General features: G+C 41.2%; 1 protein-coding gene across 2 annotated transcripts in view; it reads left to right on the top strand.

The window, feature by feature from the left end:
- si:dkey-57a22.11 (uncharacterized protein LOC569865 homolog) overlaps positions 1-21,961 on the top strand; it is a 54,345-nt gene that overhangs the window by 24,000 nt on the left and 8,384 nt on the right. For both annotated transcript variants that reach the window (XM_041200083.1, XM_041200084.1), the window contains exons 4-7: positions 259-363; positions 8,366-8,439; positions 9,149-9,390; positions 12,641-15,145. In XM_041200083.1, the coding sequence (XP_041056017.1) occupies positions 259-363; positions 8,366-8,439; positions 9,149-9,390; positions 12,641-15,145 (2,926 nt within the window). The remainder of the gene's footprint in view (positions 1-258; positions 364-8,365; positions 8,440-9,148; positions 9,391-12,640; positions 15,146-21,961) is intronic.

A 21,961-nucleotide genomic window follows, 5' to 3' on the forward strand; every position in this document is an offset into this window, starting at 1 on the left:
AGAATGTAGTCCTTAAGTCCATTGGCTTTTTGTACAATTATAGAAAGTCATTCCACAATACAAATTCAAGGCAAAAGTGGGTAGACACACCAGAAATTGGGAGGGAGAGGATAGGACTGAAAGTGTGGTCAAAGGGTTAGGTTTTAAGGCAGTGAGTGTTTTGCGTAAATGTAATCTGAGTCTAAGCTTTGAGTATGGGTTTAATATGCACTTGAAGTCTGTGAAATGATATCTGAATTTGTATTTTTTGAGAAACAGAATGCTAAACTTTCGACCTTGGAAGGATTCTTGTTGAAGATAAAAAGCTGCTTCTCAGATGCTACTGATTACTTGTCAACTGCCATCAATACCTGCGAATGTGATGTAAGGATTTGTCTTTATTCAGTTTTGTTACAAACTGTTGTATGTTTTAATAGAATCCAGAACTGCAACAAACAATGGATACAGCAGCCGAATATTTTAACTGAAATCTAAAATATTACAATAATGAAAGAATGGCCAATTATTATTTAATTCACAGGTGAAGTTAAGAAATTGGAGAAAAGAGCGGAGCAGAGGTGAAAAACATTTATTCAGTGAGTTATGATGATCCGGACTACACTAACTCAAAATGCTGTGGAAGCAAATTCAGTAGAAACTTTAGTAAGAGAATAGGATATGTACTTGCAAAGAAGTATTTTTTTATTCTTTCATGGGATGTGAGCATCATTGGTAAGACCAGCATTTGTTGCTCATCTGTAATTGCCTTTGAGAAGTTGATGGTGAGTCACTTTCTTGAACTGCTGCAGTCCATCTGGCATAGGTATACCTCGTGCGAGGGGTCATAAAGACTCTACAAAGGGATTTAGATAAGTCGAGTGGGCAAACAAATGGCAGATGGAGCATAATGTGGGAAAATATGAACTTGTCTACTTTGTCAGGAAGAATAGAAAAGTGTATTTTTTAAATTGAGAGATATTGCAGATCTCTCCTCTACAGAGGGAGCTAGGTGTCCTGGTACGTGAATCACAAACAGTTGGTATGTGGGTGCATCAAGTGAATAGGAAGGCAAATAGAATGTTGGTGTTTATTGCAAGGGGAATCGAGTATAAAAATGGGAAAGTGGGGACTTGGTGTGAGACCACATTTGGAGTACTATGTACACTTTTGGTCTCCTTTAAGAAAGGATATAAATGCAGTGGAAACAGTGCAGAAAGATTCACTTGCCTAATTCCTGGAATGAAATGGTTTATCTTATGAGGATGGTTTCAGGAAGTTGGACCAATACCCCTTGGAGTTTAGAAGAATGAGAGGTGATCATATTAGAACATATAAGCTCCTGAGGGGACTTGACAAGGTGGATGCCAAGAGGATAATTCCCCTTGTAGGAGAGTCTAGAATGTGGGGACACCACTTAAAAATAGGGGTCTCCCATTTAAAACAGATAAGGAATAATTTTTTCTCTCAGAAGTTCATAGTCTGTGGAGTTTTCTTCCCCAGAGAGCAGTGGAGGCTGGGTCATTGAATATATTCAAGGCTGAATTAGATTTTTGATCAACAAAGGAGTCAAGGGTTATGCGGGACAGACAAGAAAGTGGAGTTGAGACCACAGTCGGATCAGCCATGATCTTATCAAATGGCCTATTCCTACTCCTAGTTCTTGTGTTCTTATGGTGCTGCTTTTGACATACTCTTCTGCAGTCATTAAACCAGGTTGGTCTCCTGTCTTTGGTAAAGGTTGAGTGAGGGATTTGCCAGGCCATGAGATTACAGATTGTGGTTGAATACAGTGCTGCTGCTGATGATGGCATTCAGTGCCTCATGGATGCCCATTAGCAATCCTTGTTAATGCTTGCTGACCAGCCTAAAATTTAAGGTGCTCAGTCACCCTATCCTTAACTATAGTCCCAACAGATGTTAGTAACTGCTTTACAATACTTCGGTTTCCCTCCCTCCTTTTTTAAATGAAGAAGTGATTTTTCAATATAAAGGAACAGGCATTTGCAATCTTCTCCCTATCTTCTTTAAAACCCTGGGATATAATTTATTTAGTCCTGGGAATTTGTCACTCCTTGTACCTTTACTTTTTTCATTGGTTATTTGTTTATCAGTAATTTTGGTGAGCTTCTGCCCCAATTCAATATTACTTTCCTGGGGATGTCTGACATGTGGTTCTCTTCCTCTACTGCAAACACTGACACAATATAATTATTCAACATAGAATCATAGAATGCTTAAACAGTACAGAAGGTTGCCATTCAGCTTGTCGTGTCCATGCCAGCTCTCTACAAGAGCAACTCACCTAGTCCTACTCCCCCGCCTTTTCCTCGTGGCCCTGCAAATTTTGCTTCTTCAGCTAATTATTCAATTCCCTTTTGAAAGCGCTGATTGAATCTGCCTCCACCACATCTCAGGCAGTGCATTCCAGATCCTAATGACTCACTGTGAAAATAAGTTCTTCCCCAAGTTACCATTGCTTCTTTTTCCAATTGCCTTAATCAGTGTCCTCTGGTTCTCGATTCTTCCACATCTACTGTCTAGATTCCTCATTATTTTAAGCACCTCCATCACATCTCCTCTCAATTCTCTCTTCTCCAACGAGAATAGTCCCAGCTTCTCCAATCTATCTACGTAACAGAAGTTCTTCACCCTCGGAACCATTTTCACGAATCTTTTCCGTATCCTCTCTAATGCCTCACACCTTTCCTATAGTGTGCTGTCCAGAACTGGATGGAATACTCCAGTTCAGCCTGAACCAGTGTTTTATTCAGGTTTATCATAACTTCCTTCATTTTGTACTCATGCCCTTGCTTTTGATAAAGCCCAGGATCCCATATGCTTTATTAAATCTCTCTCAACCTGCCCTGCCAACTTCAATGATTTGTATTTAAACACCCACAAGTCTGTCTGCTCCTGCATCCCCTTTAGAATTGTACCTTTTATTTTACAATGCCTCTCCCCAGTCTTCCTAGCAAAATGTATCACTTCACACTTCTGACTTCAAGGTGTCAGCCACTTCCTTATTTTCACCGACAATATCACAATTACCAGTTTTCAAAAGGGCCCACATTATTCTGACTACCCACTTCTTCCTAAGATAATTGCAAAAATTATGTTAATTTTATTATAGCTTGCAAGTTTCTTTCCATATACCCTTTTTAACCATGAACATTCTGTCTAATTTTTTTTTGATGTGCATGGCTTATTCATTTAAGTGTGTGGATGCTTTAAATTCTTATGCGGCAGCATACTCACAGCAACTTAAAGGGCAAACTTGTGCTCAGCCTGCGCGGAAACGTCCAAGTTGCTGTACAACCGCGCATCTGAAGCATTGCTCACCATCTGATATGTTATGCTTTGGTGTTCTTTGTATCTCTCTCATTCACCACAATCTTTGCTAATTTTTGCTTTTTCTTTTATTTTCATGTTGTCACTGCTAGTCACCCATGGCTTTTTTTTTGGTAAGCTGAGCTCTTGCCCCTTAGTGGTATAAACTGGTTCTACTCCCAAGTAGGCAAGAAGGCAAGACAAGCAAACAAAGGTGCAATCAAGACCAGAAACTGAACTGGACCAGCCATAAAAATACTGTGGCTACTAGAGCAGGTCAGAGGCTGGGACTTCAGCAGACAGCCCAAAGACTCCACCATCTACAAGGCACAAATCAGGAGTGTGATGGAATACTCCTCACTTGCCTGGATGAGTGCAGCTCCCACAACATTCAAGAAGCTTGACACTGTCCAGGACAAAGCAGCCCGCTTATTTGGCACCCCATACACAGACATTCACTCTCACCACCACCAATGCACAGTTGCAACAGTGTGTACCATGTACAAGATGCACTGCAAGAATTCACCAAGGCTCCTTAGACAGCACCTTCCAAACCCACAACCACTACCATCCTGAAGGACAAGGGCAACAGATAAGTAGAAACACCGCCACCTGGAAGTTTCCCTCCAAATCACTCGCCATCCTGACTTGGAAATATATTGCTGTTCCTTCACTGTCACTGGGTCAAAGTCCTGGAACTCCCTTCATAACAGCGTTGTGAGGGTACCAACAGCACTGTGGGTGTACCAACACCACACGGACTGCAGCGTTTCAAGAAGGTAACTCATCACCACCTTCTCAAGGGTAACTAGGGATGGGCAATAAATGCTGGCCCAGCCAGCGAAACCCGCACCATGTGAATGAATAAAAAAATTGTTGCGTAAAGTTTACCATTCTGATTAATCCCCTCTATACCCTCTCAAGGATCTCAGATCCTTCCTAAAGTGTGGTTACTGTGCCGTAAATGACTCACTGACTCACTCCAAGGCTAATATATCCTTCTTTAGGTAAAGAAGTGCTCTCAGTTCTGCTTAGCATAGTTTTGTATTGTTTGACGCAACGCTCTGTTTTTGTACCCAATACTTCTATTTATGAAGCCATTCCCTCTCCATATGCTCTACCACCTTCAAAGATTATGCACATGCACCCTGTGTCCCTCACATTCTTTAGAACTGTGCTTATATTGTCTGGTATCAGTAGGTTTGGTTATTTGTGCTTGCAGCTCGCCGACCATATTCACCACACTTTGTGCATTTACATACATTCATTGTAAATCTGCCTTTCTATTTTCCCATAGTTTTTCGTAGTCTGCTGCTAGCTAATAATACTATTTCCTTCTCTAGTAATGTCCAACGCTTTATGCATCTTATTCTTCTTTTCTACCTCAATATGCAGGTGCCCATCCTCCTGCTGATTTAGTTTAAATCCTTCTCAACTACACTAGTGAACCTCCCAATCCTGTTGTGATGCACCCTGTTCTTTTTGAATAGGTGTCTTCTGTCTTAGAATTGGTCCCAGTGCCCCAAGAATCTGAAGCCCTCCCTCGTGCAACGTACCTCAGGCCACACATTGATCCTCTCTGTCTTCCTATTTCTATTCTAGCTACTGAGCGGCACTGAGGGTAATCTGAAGATTTGACCTTTGAGGTCCTATTTTTTAACTTCCTAACTCCTGAAAATCTGACCAAAGGACCTCAAAGTCTGTCCCCTCTGTTGTTGGCACTGGCTTTTACCACAGCTTCTGGTTCACTTCCTTATCCCTGCAGAATATTCTGCAACCTCTCGATGTGTTGTCTCCCTGATGCCAGGGTAAACAACATCATGATGCCGGACTTGTGATGATGGTGACAGAAATGATTATCTGCCCCCTGGCTATGTAATGACTACATTTCTACTTTTTGCTGTTCCTTCATGTGTAGTCCCTTGCCCATTAGTGCCATAGTCTGTACTGCACTCCTTCAAGGAGTCATCACTCCCAGCAGTCTCCAATGCTGAGTACTTGTTTGAAAGTGGCATGCACTCCAGAGAATCCTGTACTGCCAGCCTTTTCCTACTCTTGCCAGATGGTCACCCATCGACTATCCTGAACACACAGCCTGTGACATGGCCACTTCCTGAATCATGACCCAGGAAACACACATCCTCCCTGCTGCTCCACAGTGACTCTAGGTGCTCCTCAAACTTATACATCCTGAGCTGGAGCTGAATCAGCTGGAAATGCTTTGTAAACACATGGTCCCGCAATTGTCCTGAAGTTTAAAGCAACAAGTCTGATATCTCCATCCATGATCTGAAAAAAAAGCTTTCCTATCTTTTGCTAGTTCGTACCTTGTTAATACCTTTAGACCTGCTCTGTGCTTGTTCTCTTAATAATTCACTTGCTGTTATACTTACCCTGATTGATTTTTTTTAATTTTCCAGCTTCCAATTTGAATGAATCCCCTAGTTTAGAGATTTGCACATTTTGATGTCACATTTTGATTTTTTTTTAAATGCGATCAGTCGGCCCTTAGCTGCTTAATCCTCCTGCTGGTCTCACTGTGTCCTTGCTCTCGCTGCTGCCACTCCTATCTTCCTGCTGTGCTCTCTGTGATCTCCCTCTTGGTTATGCTGCCTCTGCTCTTATATTCTCCTGTTGGTCTTGCTGTGCTCTAGCTCTGTGCCTCTCTGCCACTGTTCTTTTATCTTCCTTGCTGTGTTCTCCCTCTTGGTGCTGTTGTGCTGCTGCTCTTTTATCCCCACACTGTTCTTGGTGTGCTCTCACTCTTGGTGCTGCGGTGCTGCTCTTTTATCTTCTCTGCTGGTCTACTTATGCTCTCGCTTGTATATTTACCAGAATGATAACTGAATCCAAAGATTAAAAGACAAAAAACATTGCACAAGTTATTGTTATATTTCCTGGAATTTAGGCAGTTAATGTGTGATTTGATCATTCTCTATGTTCAGGGAAACTGATAGAATAGACAGGGTGAAACTATTCTGGTTGGGAAATCTAGACTAGGAGACATGTTCCAATAATTAGAGCCACGCTTTCTTTGAGTAAAAATAGAAAACTATTCTACACAAAGGGTAGTCAAAGTTTGGAACTGTCTTCTGCAAGTGGTAGCTGACGCTAGGTCAATTTTAATTTTAAATCTGAGGTTGGTAAAGGCAGGTTTGTGAAATTTGTAGGTTACCCATGATCTCACTGAATGTTGGAATAAATGGAGTGGTGCAATGACCTTATGTTCTATGTTTCTGTGCTCCTGCCTATGGAAAAGTGAGTGGGCTACACCTAGACTTCTGTCAGTCTATTTTGAAGATATTTGGAGAGTAGCCAGTACAAAGGGTGGTTATTGGGAGACCATAGTCTCCATTTCCAGCAATTCTTTTTTGCTGTGAAGCCTGTGGCTGCATAACAGTCCCTTGTTCTGTGCCCAGTAATGGTTTTTTGAGTTTTGACAACTGAACATTTAATGTGCTTGTTTTTACTCTGAATATGTACACACTATAAAACTGCTTACGGTTTAGTGTAATTTAGGATTTAATTGGCTAAAAGTCTGGGCACAAAAATGGCTGATATTGAAAATGGAAAAGATTCATGCTGAAGCCAAAAACTGCTGTTATATGGTAAGTATCAAGTTTACAGGCAAAGTAGAGGCAACTTCCCTTTGTATTACACAGAAAATGCACTGAAGTAGGCTTATCTGGTCTATGCTGATGTATAAATTCTAGACAATCCTCCTTCCACCATCTCATGTAATCTTATCAGTATAATCTATTTCCCCCACCCCAATGTTTATCTAGCTTTCCCTTATATGCTTCTGCACTATTTGCCTGAACCATTCCATTCCAAGTGATAGTGTTCAATATTCTGGGTAAAAAAAAAAAATTCTCCTCCTTCAGGTACCATGCCCTAAGTGGGTGTTGGCGACCATGGACTTCCATTGGATTGGTCCATGATTTTGCTTGGCAAAGTACTGCAGTGGTTTGCCATTTCCTTCTGCAGTATGGCCCACCAGAAAACTGCCCGGCTCTTACTGCCTGCCATGAGGCATATTGGAAGGATTACAGGCTGATAATCAACCTGTTTGGTTATGTTATGAACACACCTTCCGTAACCATCAAGTCCTGAATTGGCACTCAAACCTGGAGCTTCTGGCCCAGAGGTAGGGATGCTACCCACTGCACCACAGATCTCCTCCCTGACTCTTATATTTGCGTCCCTGATCTTGTTTTCCCCACCAGTGGAAATATCTTCTTTACGTCTACCTTTATAAAAAAAACTTCTTATACTTGTAAAGGCTTCTATCAGGTCAACCCTTGAGACTCTCCTGGATAAAAATGCTCTTGCCTGTTCAGTCTTCCCTGGCAAGTATAACCTTTCAGTTCTGTTTTTTTTTTCTTGCATCATCTCTAGCTCCTCCATATCCTTGTTATAATATGGAGACCAGAATTGTGTACAGTACTTAAAGGCAGCCTAATCAACATTCTATATAAATTTAACGTAAATTCTATGCTTTTCAATTCTTTCCCTCTGGAAATGGACCCAGTGTTTTTTGCTTTTTTTAATCTGCATCACTACTTTGATTTTTGTATCTGTACTCCTGGTCCATTTGCTCCTCTAACGTATTTTTCAAGGGATATATGGCCTCCTTATCCTTCCTACCAAAATGCACCATCTCGCACTTATGCAATTGGAAAATGAATTTCAATATCATTCTATCAGCTTATTAACGTTGTGTTGTATTTTGCCGTAGTCTTCTGCAGTGGTAATTAAGCCCCCAATTTGATGTATGTGACATGCAAGTACACAATGAGTGGCGATCACATGAAGGTAGTTGGCTTAACTTTTGTTGTTGTGCTTCATGAAGGGGTATTGAGTCATTCCTGCTCTCCTTTCTCCCCATTCCTACCTCCTTTAAGAAAAATATTGGACTGATTGGTAACTGTTTATTTTAATAGATTTTCTAAGATACTTTTTACATAATATTTTGATTAAAGTAATGAAAATTAGACTAACCGTTTGGTGCATCTATTTGTATTCTTCTCCATTGAGGCATTTACTTCTTTCACTGTAGTTTCAAGAACATCAGTGGAGTGGTATGTTGTTCCAAAGAAGTAAAAGTGCAAGTGAAGATTCCAGCTCTAACTTGTAAGTAATCAATAAAGTTGTTGATTCAAAGTTTAAAGGAAAAAAATGAATAATTAATTGACACATTGCATGAACTTTTACTACTACTAAACCCAGGGGCGGAGTTAGCTTATGAGATTCAACTACAGTGGAGTTAAATAAAGTTTTATTAACTGATGGAAATAGTTCAAGTATACTAATCCTATTCTATAGAAATTCTGACGAGAAGATTGCTTCTTGTGAAATGAGTTGCAATTTTTTTTGATTCAACTTGCTGATTTCTTTATCTCTTATCCTACCACCATCCCTCAGCTTAGAGGGCAGGCACCCAAACAGTCTCCAAGTTTTGGCTGCTGTCTTAATTGGCTCTGGGTGGCAGCCCAGTTTTTCTCTTAGTGAAGCACATCTTAGTCAGCAAATCTCCTGAGGCACTATGGTCAATAGTAGATAACTTTTGTGCTAATCCAAACAAAAATTCAATTGAAATCATCTTAAATGTTGTTACATGGACCAATCCCTTTTCAATTATGAAAACTGATCTCCAATTAGAAAAAGCCGTCCTGACAAGTTGTTGGAAAGTTGGAGAAGACCAAGTATTGTGTAAAACTATTAAGTTGATTGGTAAGAACCATGCTCTTTCTTGGGACGTACAGTGAAAAGCAAAGCAAAAGAAAAATAAAACTTGCTTAATGAAATAAATTGACCAACTGAATGCCTATTTTGATTACAGAAACACGAGATTACCATCAGGAGTCCCATATGAGTTTAGAATTGAAGAAAAATGTCAAGCCGACAGCATCCAGGATGACAATATTGATTCCTTGAAACAAGCTGTAGCAATTCCTGTAGAGGATTCTACATCTTCAATTGGTGGACCTATATGTCAAGCCTTTGCTGTGAATTTCCATGAGAATGCTTCGATCAATGACCCAAATATCAGAGAGCAAATTGAGGTTGGACAGCCTAGTCAAGGCAAGTATAGTTAAAAAAGAAATCTTTTTTTCTGTCTAAATACTTCTGCTGACAATCACTTACTACACACATAGTCTATGTATATTTTAAGCAACATTAACACCAAAGTAGAACTTGAGTAATTACAGTAATGGTAAATAAATTGAGAGGCATTTGATCCAACAAATCGTCACTCATTACTGAGGGAGTTTTTCGGGGATGACTGACTAGTTTTCACCTATCCAGCTTTCTGTTTTGGCCTTAAATTGGATCTTCTTCAGGGTACCTGATTCAGATGAGAAACTCAACAGGCTGAGAATAGAGACCCTGAATCAGCCCTCTCCTATAATGTGCCTTGGGAAAGCTACTCTCATATATCTACTGGACCAAAACAGCCACCATATTTTCCTTAGAAATTGTTTGCAGGAGCTTTGAATAATTGCAGCCACATCTGAGGAAGTTTGTTGTTCTGTTCCTTAAGCTAGAATGAGGAGACTTTATACCTCCAAGAAAATGTGAACAATCCCAATAATTTTTCACTGCATTGATAGGAAAATGTTTGAAGTTTCTTGAGTATGAAAGATGTAACGAATGTGAGAAGTTGGTTTGCATTTATTTTTACATGTTTCGGATAGATCAGATTTGTAATGTTTTATATTTTGCATCTATTCACTGGAATACAGTACATTTGTTGTACTAAATTGAGGATAGAGCTGGTGCTGTTAAGATGAAGGAATCCAACAACTAAAACTTTTCAGGTATACATTTGCCAACAATAATGAATCAAAGATGTGAGTTTCTATAACAGAGGATAATTCCATTTTTGTAACACTGAGGATAATTCCAGATTTGTACTTTGTATTTAAGGAGTTTCAAATATATTAAAATACATAGTTTTGAACTATTGTGCAAGTCGTTAGTTATGCCACATCCTACATGAATAAAATCTTCAGCAATGTCTACTCCTCCTACCTCCACACTGTGACCTCCAGAATCCTCCAACAATCTATCCCCGGCCCCCTTCTCTTCCTCATCTATGTAGTGGGCGTTTGCGACTCTGTTAGGCATGTAGCACTCTATCGCCTTGCCTGACCATCTCCATTGTATCCGTGCTATCAGACTGCTTGTCAAACATCCAGTCTTGGATCAACTGCAATTACTTAAACATTAAGCAATTAAACTTTGAAGTGAAGCCATTGTCTTTAGCCCTCCACCACATATTGTGCACCCTCTTCACAAATTCCATCTACCTCCCTTCTGTCCTCTCCAGTCCCAAGCTAAATTTCTCTCATGTTCCTTTCATTATAAATACCAGTTATTTCCATCTCTGTGATATTGTCCTTGGCCCCATACCTCAGCCCATCTGCTGCTGAGACCCTCAAACATGCCTTGTGACCTTCAGACTTGACTATTCTGATGCTCCCCTGTCCAGTCTCCTGTGTGCTACTATCAGTAAAGTTTAACTCATGCAAAAGTCTGCTGACCATTTACTATCCCATAGCAAGGCCGAATCACCTATGGCCCTTGTCTTGCTGACCTACAATGGCTCCTGTTTCCCCTGTCCTCACTGTGCTATCAATTTTTAGATTCTCATCTTTATTTTTAAACTCCATCATGACTCCATCTCTTCCTACATCTAACCTGCCCCAGCTTTACAATCTTCCCCAAACTTGAATCCTCCAATTCTGACCAGTTGGCTGTTTCCTCCTTCATTCTACCACTGCCCTGACGCCAGCTACTTGTGACCTATGCTCTGGAATTCTCTGACCAAGGTTTTCTTACTTTGTGTTTTTAAAGCCCTACTTAAAACTCATGAGTTTGACCAATGTGTTGGTCAGCCCTCCTGATCTCTCCTCCTTTGGTAGCATGGCCATTTCTTTATGTTTACGGCTCCATGAGGTATTCTGCAGCGTTTTCTACATTACAGAGGTGCTATAAAGATGCAAGTTGTTGTTGAAATAAAAGTTGCATTTACTTAGCACTCTTTATGACCTCAGGACATCCCAAAATAAAGCTGTTGTAATGTAGGAAATGCAGCTGTTAATTTGCACGTGGCAAGCTCCCACAAGCACTAATGTTGGTAATGATTAGATAACCTGCTTTTACTAACATTGTTTGAGAGAGAAATATTGGCCTGGATACTGAGGGTAATTCCACCATTCCTCTCATGGTGCTATGGGATCTTGTATACCCACTTAAATCAAGGACCTGTGTGCTCCCTTAACCTCTCATCCAAAAGTCAGCACCTCCGAAAGTGCAGCACTCCCTCAGTGCTGTACTGGATGTAGGCTTGGGTTCTTTTACTGGACTCAAATCTTGAAAGTGGGAAACCTTCTAACACAGATGAGTCAACTGAGACACAACTGACACTATAATTTACAGCTTCAGGCTTTTTTTTTATTAACAGAGTTCAGTGATGTTGCAAGTTCAGTTTGATTAAAAAATAATGAGGAAAGTAAAAGTTACTAGGTGGTGAATTTTCATTTTTCCAGCTCCATTGACAATTGGAGTCCTATGGAGAGATTTTATGGAGGGGGATGGGTGTCTTGGCCACCAGGTGCAGATCTGGCAAGAGACCCACATTGCCTCCTTTGGGAAAGGCCTGCCAAATTATGAGCCAATCAGCAATTAATAATCCACTGGCGGGTCTTCCAAGGGATCAGGACATTGGCAATGAGCACTGCTGGAGAATCGGAAGGTGGCAGCTCTTGTGCTCAGTAGCGCCACCAAGGAGACAATGACTGCTGTGGGAAATGCACCCACCGATGCAACACAGACCACAGGTAAGTGATGGTGGATTGCTGGGGGGGGGGGGGGGGGGGGGGGGGGGGGGGGGGGGCTGGGGGCAGGTGGGGTGAGGGCCAGAGCAAGGGTTGGCTCTCAGTCGGTCCCCTCTTCCTGATGCCAGGCCCCTCAATCAGGCATTGAATGCCTTTGAATGAAAGACACCCACCAACCCCGCCTCCCCAGTCCCACCACCTCAGGACATCACAAGCAACCCACCCAAGTTTGCTTAGTGTGCTCTCCAGGTGCAACAGGCCTGTCTGGCACCAGTTTAATACCAGCAGAGGTAGGATAAGGCCCTCTAAGTTACCCCCCCACTCCCCTCATCATCCTGCCCAATTGAGTGCCCTCCTGGCCTCCAAACGGTCCAAATCGGAGTGCGTAAAGTACCGCATTTAGTTTTGCTGTGTATTAGTGTACAGTTAGGTAGAAAATGTTTGTTTCTTGCCCTTTTTTAAAAAAATGAACTTGTTTTTATGTATTTCAGATCGTATTTCAAATCGTACCAGGCTCCTTCACAATTCCAGAACATCTGTAATGAATGGTGTTCATATTCCACAAATATCATTTACTGAACAATTGCCTGAAACTCAGTTGAGCGAAACCATGTTTGCAAGTCAAAATATTACCTTAAGAAAGAAAGATTCATGCTCTAGAAGTTCTAAAATGTCTATAGAATTAATGGAGAAGAACTTGGCAAGAGAATCTTGCTCAAGAAATTCTAAAACCAGTGAGACCTCCGAGTTTAACAGGACAAGTTTGGTTGTGCCACAAGTTAGAATTACTCCAGTCAGGTACACTTCACAACTTTCTGATTTAAAAAAGTGTAGTACAGATCTATTCACTGAAGAACAGTCAGATGAGCCACGGAAACCTGAAGTGACTATCTTTGATGCAGAAATGGATCTAACCACTAGTGAAGCAGTAGAAATTGTTACTGTTACAACAAAATCCACAAAGGACAGAATGAAAAAGGCTGAAGGAGATAAGTTGGAAGTTGAAACATCATCAAAGAATGTGGAGACACTGCGAAAAGTAAAACGGACAAAGGGAAAGAATTCCAACAGTGCTAAAAGGAATTGCAACATTGATTCTCTGGTGTGTGAAAAGAAACAAAGAAAATATTCTGAGGCATTTTCTATCTTTAACCAAGGCTTTATTAATAATCATGAAGAACCCAATGTTGGTATTCCAAACAATGGACTGAATGATTGGCTGGTGCATAAAGATAGTATCCACCCAAACAGTCAGGAGGAGTATAGTCATGTTGTAAGTGCTGCAAAAGAAAACATTCGTAATATCGAGGAAACAGTTGAGAAAAAGACATGTCGAGTTCATAAGAGCATTAAGGAAAGCTCATCCAGGTTAATTATACCAGGAGCCAGGGGAGATCATCATGAAGTGGAGTTAAATGAACATCTAAATAATGTGGAAGAAAGCAGTGGAATTTCAAATGCTTTGCAAGAACAGCTTTGTAATGTAAAAGAAAAAATTGGCCTAGGGGTATTTATTGTGAAGAAAAATTGCCACAACGTTAAAGAAATTACATCTAATCCAGTTATATTGAAAAGGGCAGAACATGAAGTGGAGATGGCTGAACATCTAGGTATAAGCGATTATGGGAATTTAAATAACAAGAACACTAGCCGAAGGACATTTGTGGTGACAGAAGAGCACAAGAGCATTAAAGATAATTCATCAAAATCAGTTGGGCTGGAGAAACTTAGAAAGAAAAGTGTAATGCTCACAGATGAATGTCCAGATAGTTTAGAAGAAGGTTCTGGGATCTGTAACACTTCAGAAGAAAATATTGGTAATAAAGGCAGAGCTAGCCGAAGGACATTTGTGCTGACAGAAGAGAATACGAGCATTAAAAATAACTCATCTAAATCAATTGGACAGAAGAAACTTAGAAAGCAGAGTGCAGTGGCCATAGATGCATATTCAGACAGTTTAGAACAGGGCTGCAGGACCTGTAATGCTTCAGAAGAAAATACTGGTAATAAAGGTAAGGCTAGCCGAAGGACGTTTCTAGTGTCTAAACAATGCAAGGCTGTTAAAGAATGTTCACCAAATTCAGTAATATGGCAGAAAGGTAGAGAACAACATGAAGTGGAGATAGCTGAGTTTTTAGGTAACCTAGAAGTTGACAGTGCAAATAGTGAAGATAACCAAAAGATGATTGTAGTGCCTAAAAGACACAAAAAATCATCCAAGTGGGAGAAATGTAGAGAGCAGCAAGAAATGGTAATAGGTGAATGTCTGGTTAATCTGGAAGAGGACAATAAAAAATCTAATGCCTTAGAAAAAGACATTAGCAATAATAAGCGCAAGGCTGACAGAAGAACATTTGTGGTATGTAAACAACCTAAGAGTGCTAAAGAAAGTTTCTCTAAAGTAATTAAAGAGGAGAAAGATGAAGAGCAGTATATCATAGCTGAACATTTTCCCAGTATGGAAGGGAAGAGTGGAACTTCTGACACACCACAAGATTATATAAAGGAAATAGCTCACCAAAGGACATTTGTGACAAACAAAATACCAATGATTGTTGAAAGTTCATCTAATCTAATTGTGGAAAATCAAGGTAAAGAACAGTATCTAATGGATGTAAAACAGCACTTGAATTGTTTAGAGAGGAGGAACAAGAAAAGCTGCAGCCAAAATCCAAATATTTCTCCAGAAAACTATAGCAACATAAAGAAGAGATTGAATAGAACAACAGTAGTTTGCAAAAATATTGAAAAAGGCCCAACTCAGTCAATTCTGCCAGTGAGAAAAGCATTGCAGCATGAAGTCAAGAAAGAACAAATAGAGTGTGAACAGAACACCCACAAAGTTTTAAAGAGTGATTGGATGCCTATTTCAGAAAAAGGAAGCAAACTTGGTAGGAAAACCCATATAAATGGCTCCAATGAATCTGTCCTGCAGCTGTCCATAGAGGATGATTTTGAAGTGGATCTTTCAACTGCGGAATGTTCAAAGGGTCAAGGTATGCCTTTATCTTTGGTCAAACAATTAACTGATGCGCACTTAACATAGAATAAGCGAATGGCACTTTGCAATGACTTCTATAAGTGAGTGCGGCAACAATGAGCTGGCAATCTTTTCTCTGGAAGAGATCTAAGATGAGATCTTATGGTGTTTAAAATTATGAAGGGGCTTGATAGATGGATGTGGAGAAGTGTTTCCACTTAAATATATTGTGGCCATTAAACAATCAAATGAATAAATGAGAGATTTTTTAACATGGTGATGAGCATAATTGATCTTGCAAGCTCCATGGAGTGATTGAAGCAGAGTAACATTGATATGCTTAAAAGGAGGCATGGTGCACGCATAAGAGAATGGAGGAATTTGGGGGGGTGGGGAATAGTGAAAAGAGGTAATGAGCGGGAGGTGGTTTCTCTGGACTTTGATATTGAAAGAACTCCACTCATCAAAGTCTGTGGAACCTTTTTAGGGAGATTTTCCCGGGTCTCCACCCACCAAGTTGCCTCAATGCAGTGATCATTGGGAATTATGCCCAAAGGTAAATGCGCTCTGGAAAATTTACACTTACCTCCTGAATAGTCAGACAATGTCTCTTCTGAAAGATTACATTTGTAACAATGCAGCATTCCCATTGTATTGTACAGTACACTAGTGCCATATTTAGATTGGTGTGGATTTTATGGTCAGCAGCAAAGGAACACTGCTTGCTGTTCATTACTGAAGCAAGCCTCACACTTCTCATGGGCTTTCACGTGGCAACTTAGAGTAATTAGAGAGCTAATTCAGCACAATGCCCTGTCCAGGGGATCTTGGGACATGTGTGAACAGGGCAGAAAGTGTCTTTAGCAATCAAATTGAAGAATACTCATGGAGGCACACAAAATCTAAATTGGAAACCAATTAGTTAATTGTTAACATAATTTAGCTATATGCACTGGAAAATGTGACTGTGGTGGCAGGATAATTCTATGAGGAGATAGTCAAACATGGGCAAGGAAACCTCCTGATTACCACATACTGCACCTTCCCCCCTCCACCTCAGCTGATCAATCAGTACTCCTCCATATTGAACACAACTTGAAGGAAGCACTGAGAGTGCCGAATGTACTTTAGGCGGGGAACTTCAATGTCCTTCACCAAGAGTGGCTCAATAACACCACTAAAGACCAAGCTGGCTGTCTCCTAAAGGACATAGCTGTTAGACTGGGTCTGTGGCAAGTGGTGAGGGAAGAAATGTTGTCTTCCATATGACAGAGACTGGATTTCATAGAGGATTCTGTTGGGTTGGCTTCAATACAGGAGAAGCACTTCAGAATGCACTGCAGAAGGAACCACACTTTATAGAAGGGGCAAAGTTTCAAGTTCAGAGAAACAGAAAATTATTTCAAGAGCACAGATCAAATAATAAAGTCACAGAATCAGCAAGTTGACACTGAATATGGAGGGTGCAGTTAAAGGTGTTCTGTTCTAATTAAATTAAAAATGGTGATTTAAACACTACAAAAAAAAGAGGGAAAGAATACTTGACCTGATCCTCAACAACCTACCTGTCGCAGTATTGGTAGGAGTGACCACCACACATTCCTTGTGGAGACAGAGTCCCGTCTTCACACATTGAGGATATCCTCCATTGTGTTGTGTGGCACTACTGCTGAACTATGAAATGGGATAGATTTTGAACAGATCTAACAGCTCAAGACTCAGCAACAATGAGGCATTGTGGGCCATCAGCAGCAGCAGAACTGTACTCAATCACACTATGTAACCTCATGTCCTGGTATACCCTGCTCTACCATTACCACCAAGCCAGGGGATCAACCCTGGTTCAATGAAGAATGCAGGAGAGCATGTCAGGAGCAGCATCAGGCATACCTAAAAATGAGTTGTCAACCTGGTGAAGCTACAACCAAGCAGCATTAGCAGCAAGTGACAGAGCTAAGCAATTCCACAACCAACAGATCAGAACCAAGCTCTGCAATCCTGCCACATCCAGTCGTGAATGGTGGTGGACAATTAAACAGCTCACTGGAGGAACCCAGCATATCAGTGCAAAAGATAAGGCTTGAAGCATTTGCAACAATCTTAGCCAATTCGATTCACTCCACATGATATTAAGAAATGGCTGAAGCCATTGGATACTGCAAAGGCTATGTGCCCTGAAAATATTCCAGCAATAGTACTGAACACTGTGCTCCAGAACTTGCCAAGCTGTTTCAGTACAGCTACAACACTGGCATCTACTCGACAATGTGGAAAATTCCCCAGGTATGTCCTGTTCACAAAAAGCAGGACAAATCTAACCTAGCCAGTTACCACCCCGCAGCCTACACTCTATTTTCAGTAAAGTGATAGAAGGGGTCATCAACACTGCTATCAAGCGGCACTTGCTTAGCAATAAATTGCTCACTCACGTTTAGTTTGGATTCCAACAGGGCCACTCAGCTCCTGACCCCATTACAGTCTTGGTTCAAACGTGGACAAAAGAGCTGAACTCCAGTGGTGAGGTGAGTGACTGCCCTTGACATCAAGGGCAGCATTTGACCAACTGTGGCATCCGGGAACCCTAGCAAAACTGGAGCAATGGGAATCGGGGAGAAAACTCCCTGCTGGTTGGAGTCTTATCTAACGTAAAGGAAGATGGTTGTGGCTGTTGGAAGTCAATTATCTTAGTTCTTGGACATCACTGCAACAGTTCCTCAGGATAGTGTCCTAGGCCCAACGATCTTCAGCTGCTTCATCAATCACCTTCTCTCCATCATAAGATTAGAAGTAGGGATGTGCAATCATCAACGAACAATGTTCAACACCATTCATTACTCCTCAGATATTGAAGCAGTCCGTGCCCAAATGCAGCAAGACCTGGACTTGGACATTTGTGCCACGTATGTGCCAGGCGATGACCATCTCCAACATGAGAAAATCTAACCATCACCCCATGACACTCAGTGGCATAACCGTCGCTGAATCCCCCACCATCAACATCCTGGGGGTTACCATTGACCAGAAACTGAATTGGACCAGCCATATATATATACTGTGGCTACGAGAGCTGGTCAAAGGCTAGGAATCCTGCAGCCAGTAGCTCGCTTCCTGACTCCCCAAAGCCTGTCCTCTATCTACAAGGCACAAGTCACGACTGTGGTGGATTACTCTCCACTTGCCTGAATGAGTGCAGCTCCAACAACACTCAAGAAGCTGGACACCATTGAGGACAAAGCAGCCCAACGATTGGCACTCCATCTACAAACATTCACTCCCTCCACCACTGATGCATAGTAGCAGCAGTGTGTAACATCCAAGAGGTGCACTGCAGGAACTCGCCAAGCCTCCTTAGATAGCACCTTCCAAAACCATGAGCACTACTATCTAGAAGGGACAAGGGCAGCAGACACATGGGAAGGCCACCACTTAGAAATTTCCCTCCAAGCCACTCACCATCCAAACTTGGAAATATATTACCATTCCTTCACTGTTGCTAGGTCAAAATCCTGGAACTCCTTACCTAACAGCCCTGTGGTTGCACGTATACCACATGGACTGCAGCAGTTCAAGAAGGCAGCTCACCACCACTTTCTCTGGGCAATTAAGGACAGGCAATAAATTCTGGCCTAGCCGGTGATGCCCACATCCCATGAATGAATTTTTAAAAAAAGTAAGCGCTGAAACTGGGGAAAAATATTCATCATTTAAAACTAATTCAATAGCATAAGAGGGAAGTTATGAGATTGATGGGACGTAGCATGTCTGGCACAGAAAAATGAGGAACTAGATTATATTCTCAGAAGTAAAATTTGGTTTTCATGAATGCTTGGTGTTTAAACAGTTTTACAAATGGAAAGGACCACAAAGTAATGAAGGGCAAATTGTGATGTAGTCTACTTGAATTCTTACAAAGAAGAAAGGATCTGCAAAATGCAGTTTTTAAGAAAAAAAGGAGAAGGAAATCTGATGCAGTCAGCATAGCCATTGTTTGCAGAGATGATCATTAACAAAACTGTTAGGTATTAAAAAGATCAAATTACAAAACTTATTCTGTGGTAGTGAGCTTTGAGGACCTTGAAAGGAATGAAGAAGTATAAGAATATATTATTAGCAAAAATATATTTAATTCGTTTTTGACAAAATTCTGTATTGTAAACATTGCATCAATTTGAAATACACTTCTGGTTGCGGGGGATGTAATTAGGAATATAGGAAAAGGACATTAGCACATTCTGATTGTTCACCATTCAGTGGGATTATGGCCGATCTGTGACTTTTCTCCATATATCAGCCTTTTCCCCATATCATTTAATACCTTTGAACAAAAGCTCATCAATCACTGTTCTAAAATTAACAATTGAGCTAGCATCAATTGCTTTTTCTGGAAGAGTTCTGAACTTGTACCACCTTTTTGTGTGTAGAAGTGTTTCATAATGTCACTCCTGAAAGATCTGGCTCTAATATTTAGACTATGCTCTTGGACTCCCAACCAGCAGAAATAGTTTCTCTCTATCTACCCTATATGTACCCCTTTAATATCTCAAACTTAATAATCATATCAAAATTTAGCCTTCTGAATTCCTGAAAGTACAACCCTAGTTTGTGTAATCTCTCCTCTTAATTTAACCCTTGGCGTCCACATCATTTTACAACAATAACAATAACTTATATTTATATCGTGCCTTTAATGCAATGGAAGACCCCAAGGTGCTTCAAGGAGGCACTATAAAAAGGTATGACACTGAGTCACATTAGGTCAAATGATCAGAAGCTTAAGAACCCTAAACGAGGAAATTGAGGTAGAGAGGCGGAGAAGTATATGGAGGGAATTCCAGGGATTGGGCCAAGGCAGCTGAATGTGCAGCCACCAATGGTGGAAGTATTTTTTATTGGGAACGTACAAGAGCCCAGAATTAGAGGAGCACAGATTGTTGGAGGGTTGGAGGAGATACAGAGATAGGGAGGGGCGCGTCCATGAAGGGATTTGAAAGCCAGGATGAGAATTTTAGTGTCAAAATGTTGCTTAACCAAGAGCCGATGTAGGTCAACAAGCACAGGGGCAATAGGAAAACGGGATTTGCTGTGAGTTAAGACACGAGCAGCAGTGTTTTGGATGACCTCCAGTTTAGGGAGGATAGAATGTGGGAGTCCAGCCAGGGGTGCTTTGGAAAAATGAAGTTTAGAGGTAATAAAAGCATGGATGAGAGCTTCAGCAGCAGATGAGCAAGGTCACGAACAGACTGGCTTAATCTCAGACTCTTGCCAGGCAGAGAAATGGAGTTTGGTCGAAGAGGGAGAAATGGAGTTGGAGTGGGGACCCAGAGCAATGCTTCAGTCTTACCAATATTTAATTGGAGGAAATTTCTGCTTATCCAGTACTAGATGTTAGATAAGCAGCCTGATAATTTAGCAACAATGGAGGAGTCGAGGGGGGTGGTGGTGAGGCAGAGCTGGGTGTTGTCAACATACGTGTGAAAGCTAACGGATGATGTTGCCAAGGGGCAGCACGTAAAAGAGAAATAGGTGGGAACCAAGTATAGATCCTTGGGAGACATCAGAGGTAACAGTGCAGGAACAGGAAGAGAAGCCATTGTACTTGATTCTCTGGCTACGATTAGATAGATAAGAATGGAACTACGGGAGAGCAATCCCACTCAGCTGGATGACAGTGGAGAGGCGTTGGAGGAGAATGGTGTGGTCAGCCATGTCAAAGGCTTCAGAAAGACTGAGAAGAACAGGGAGTGATAGTCTACTTTTCTCACAGTCACACAGGATGTCATTTACGACTTTGAACAGAGCAGTTTCAGTACAGTATAGTGGCAGAGGCAGGCTGGAGTGATTAAAACATGGAGTTCCAGGAAAAACAGGAATGAATTTGGGAAATGCCAAAACATTCAAGGATTTGCAGAAGAAAAGGAGGTTAGAAATGGGACAGTAGTTTGCAAAGATGGAGGGTTTTTTTTGAGGAGGGACTGATGACAGCAGATTTAAAGGAAGGACAACCCCTGAAGAGAGAGAACTGTTTACAGTACTGGCTAACATGGGGGCCATGAGGGGAAGTTGGGTGATCAGCAATCTCGTGGGAATAGGTTCAAGGGAACAGGAGGTGGGACTCATGGACAGAGCGAGCTCAGACAGGGAATGAGGTAAGATAGGAGAGAAATTAGAGAAATATGCAAGTCCGGGGTTAAGACGAGGAGGAGCATTTAAGGAAGTTTGGTTTTGGTGGGCTGATGGAGGAAGTTGGAAAGCTGATGGTAGCCCAGCAGAGACAGCTGATTGTATTGTCTCAGTCTCGGTGACAAAGAAGTCCATGAGCTTCTCTCATTTATAAATCTATGCTGTGCTTCTTCGAAGGATAATATAGCCTCCCTAATGTATGATGCCCAGAACTGTTCTAGAGTCTCAGAGTCTTTACAGTGTAGAAGAAGGCCATTTGGCCCATCGAGTCTTCAATGGCTCTCTCCGAAAGAGCATTCTACCTAGTCCCAGACCCCTGCTTTATCCCCGTAACCTTGCACATTCTCTCTTTTCAGAAAACAATCCAATTCCCTTTTGAATACCTAGATCGAACCTGCCCCCACCACCCTCACAGCAAGTTCGTTCTGGACTCCAACCATCCTCTGGGTGAAAACAATCTGCACTTTTTTTGGTCCGAAGCGAATGATCTCACTTTTACCTGCAGTGAAATCCATTTATCACAATTTTATCCATTCACTTTACCCATAGCATTGTCATTTTCTACTTCTATCTACAATGCTACTATGTGCCAAAACACCTTTTTTTAGACTAAAAAAATTCTCCATAATTAACCTAACAATTACAAGACTTA

This window comes from Carcharodon carcharias, chromosome 12 (assembly GCF_017639515.1).
Source record: "Carcharodon carcharias isolate sCarCar2 chromosome 12, sCarCar2.pri, whole genome shotgun sequence".
NCBI lineage: Eukaryota > Metazoa > Chordata > Chondrichthyes > Lamniformes > Lamnidae > Carcharodon > Carcharodon carcharias.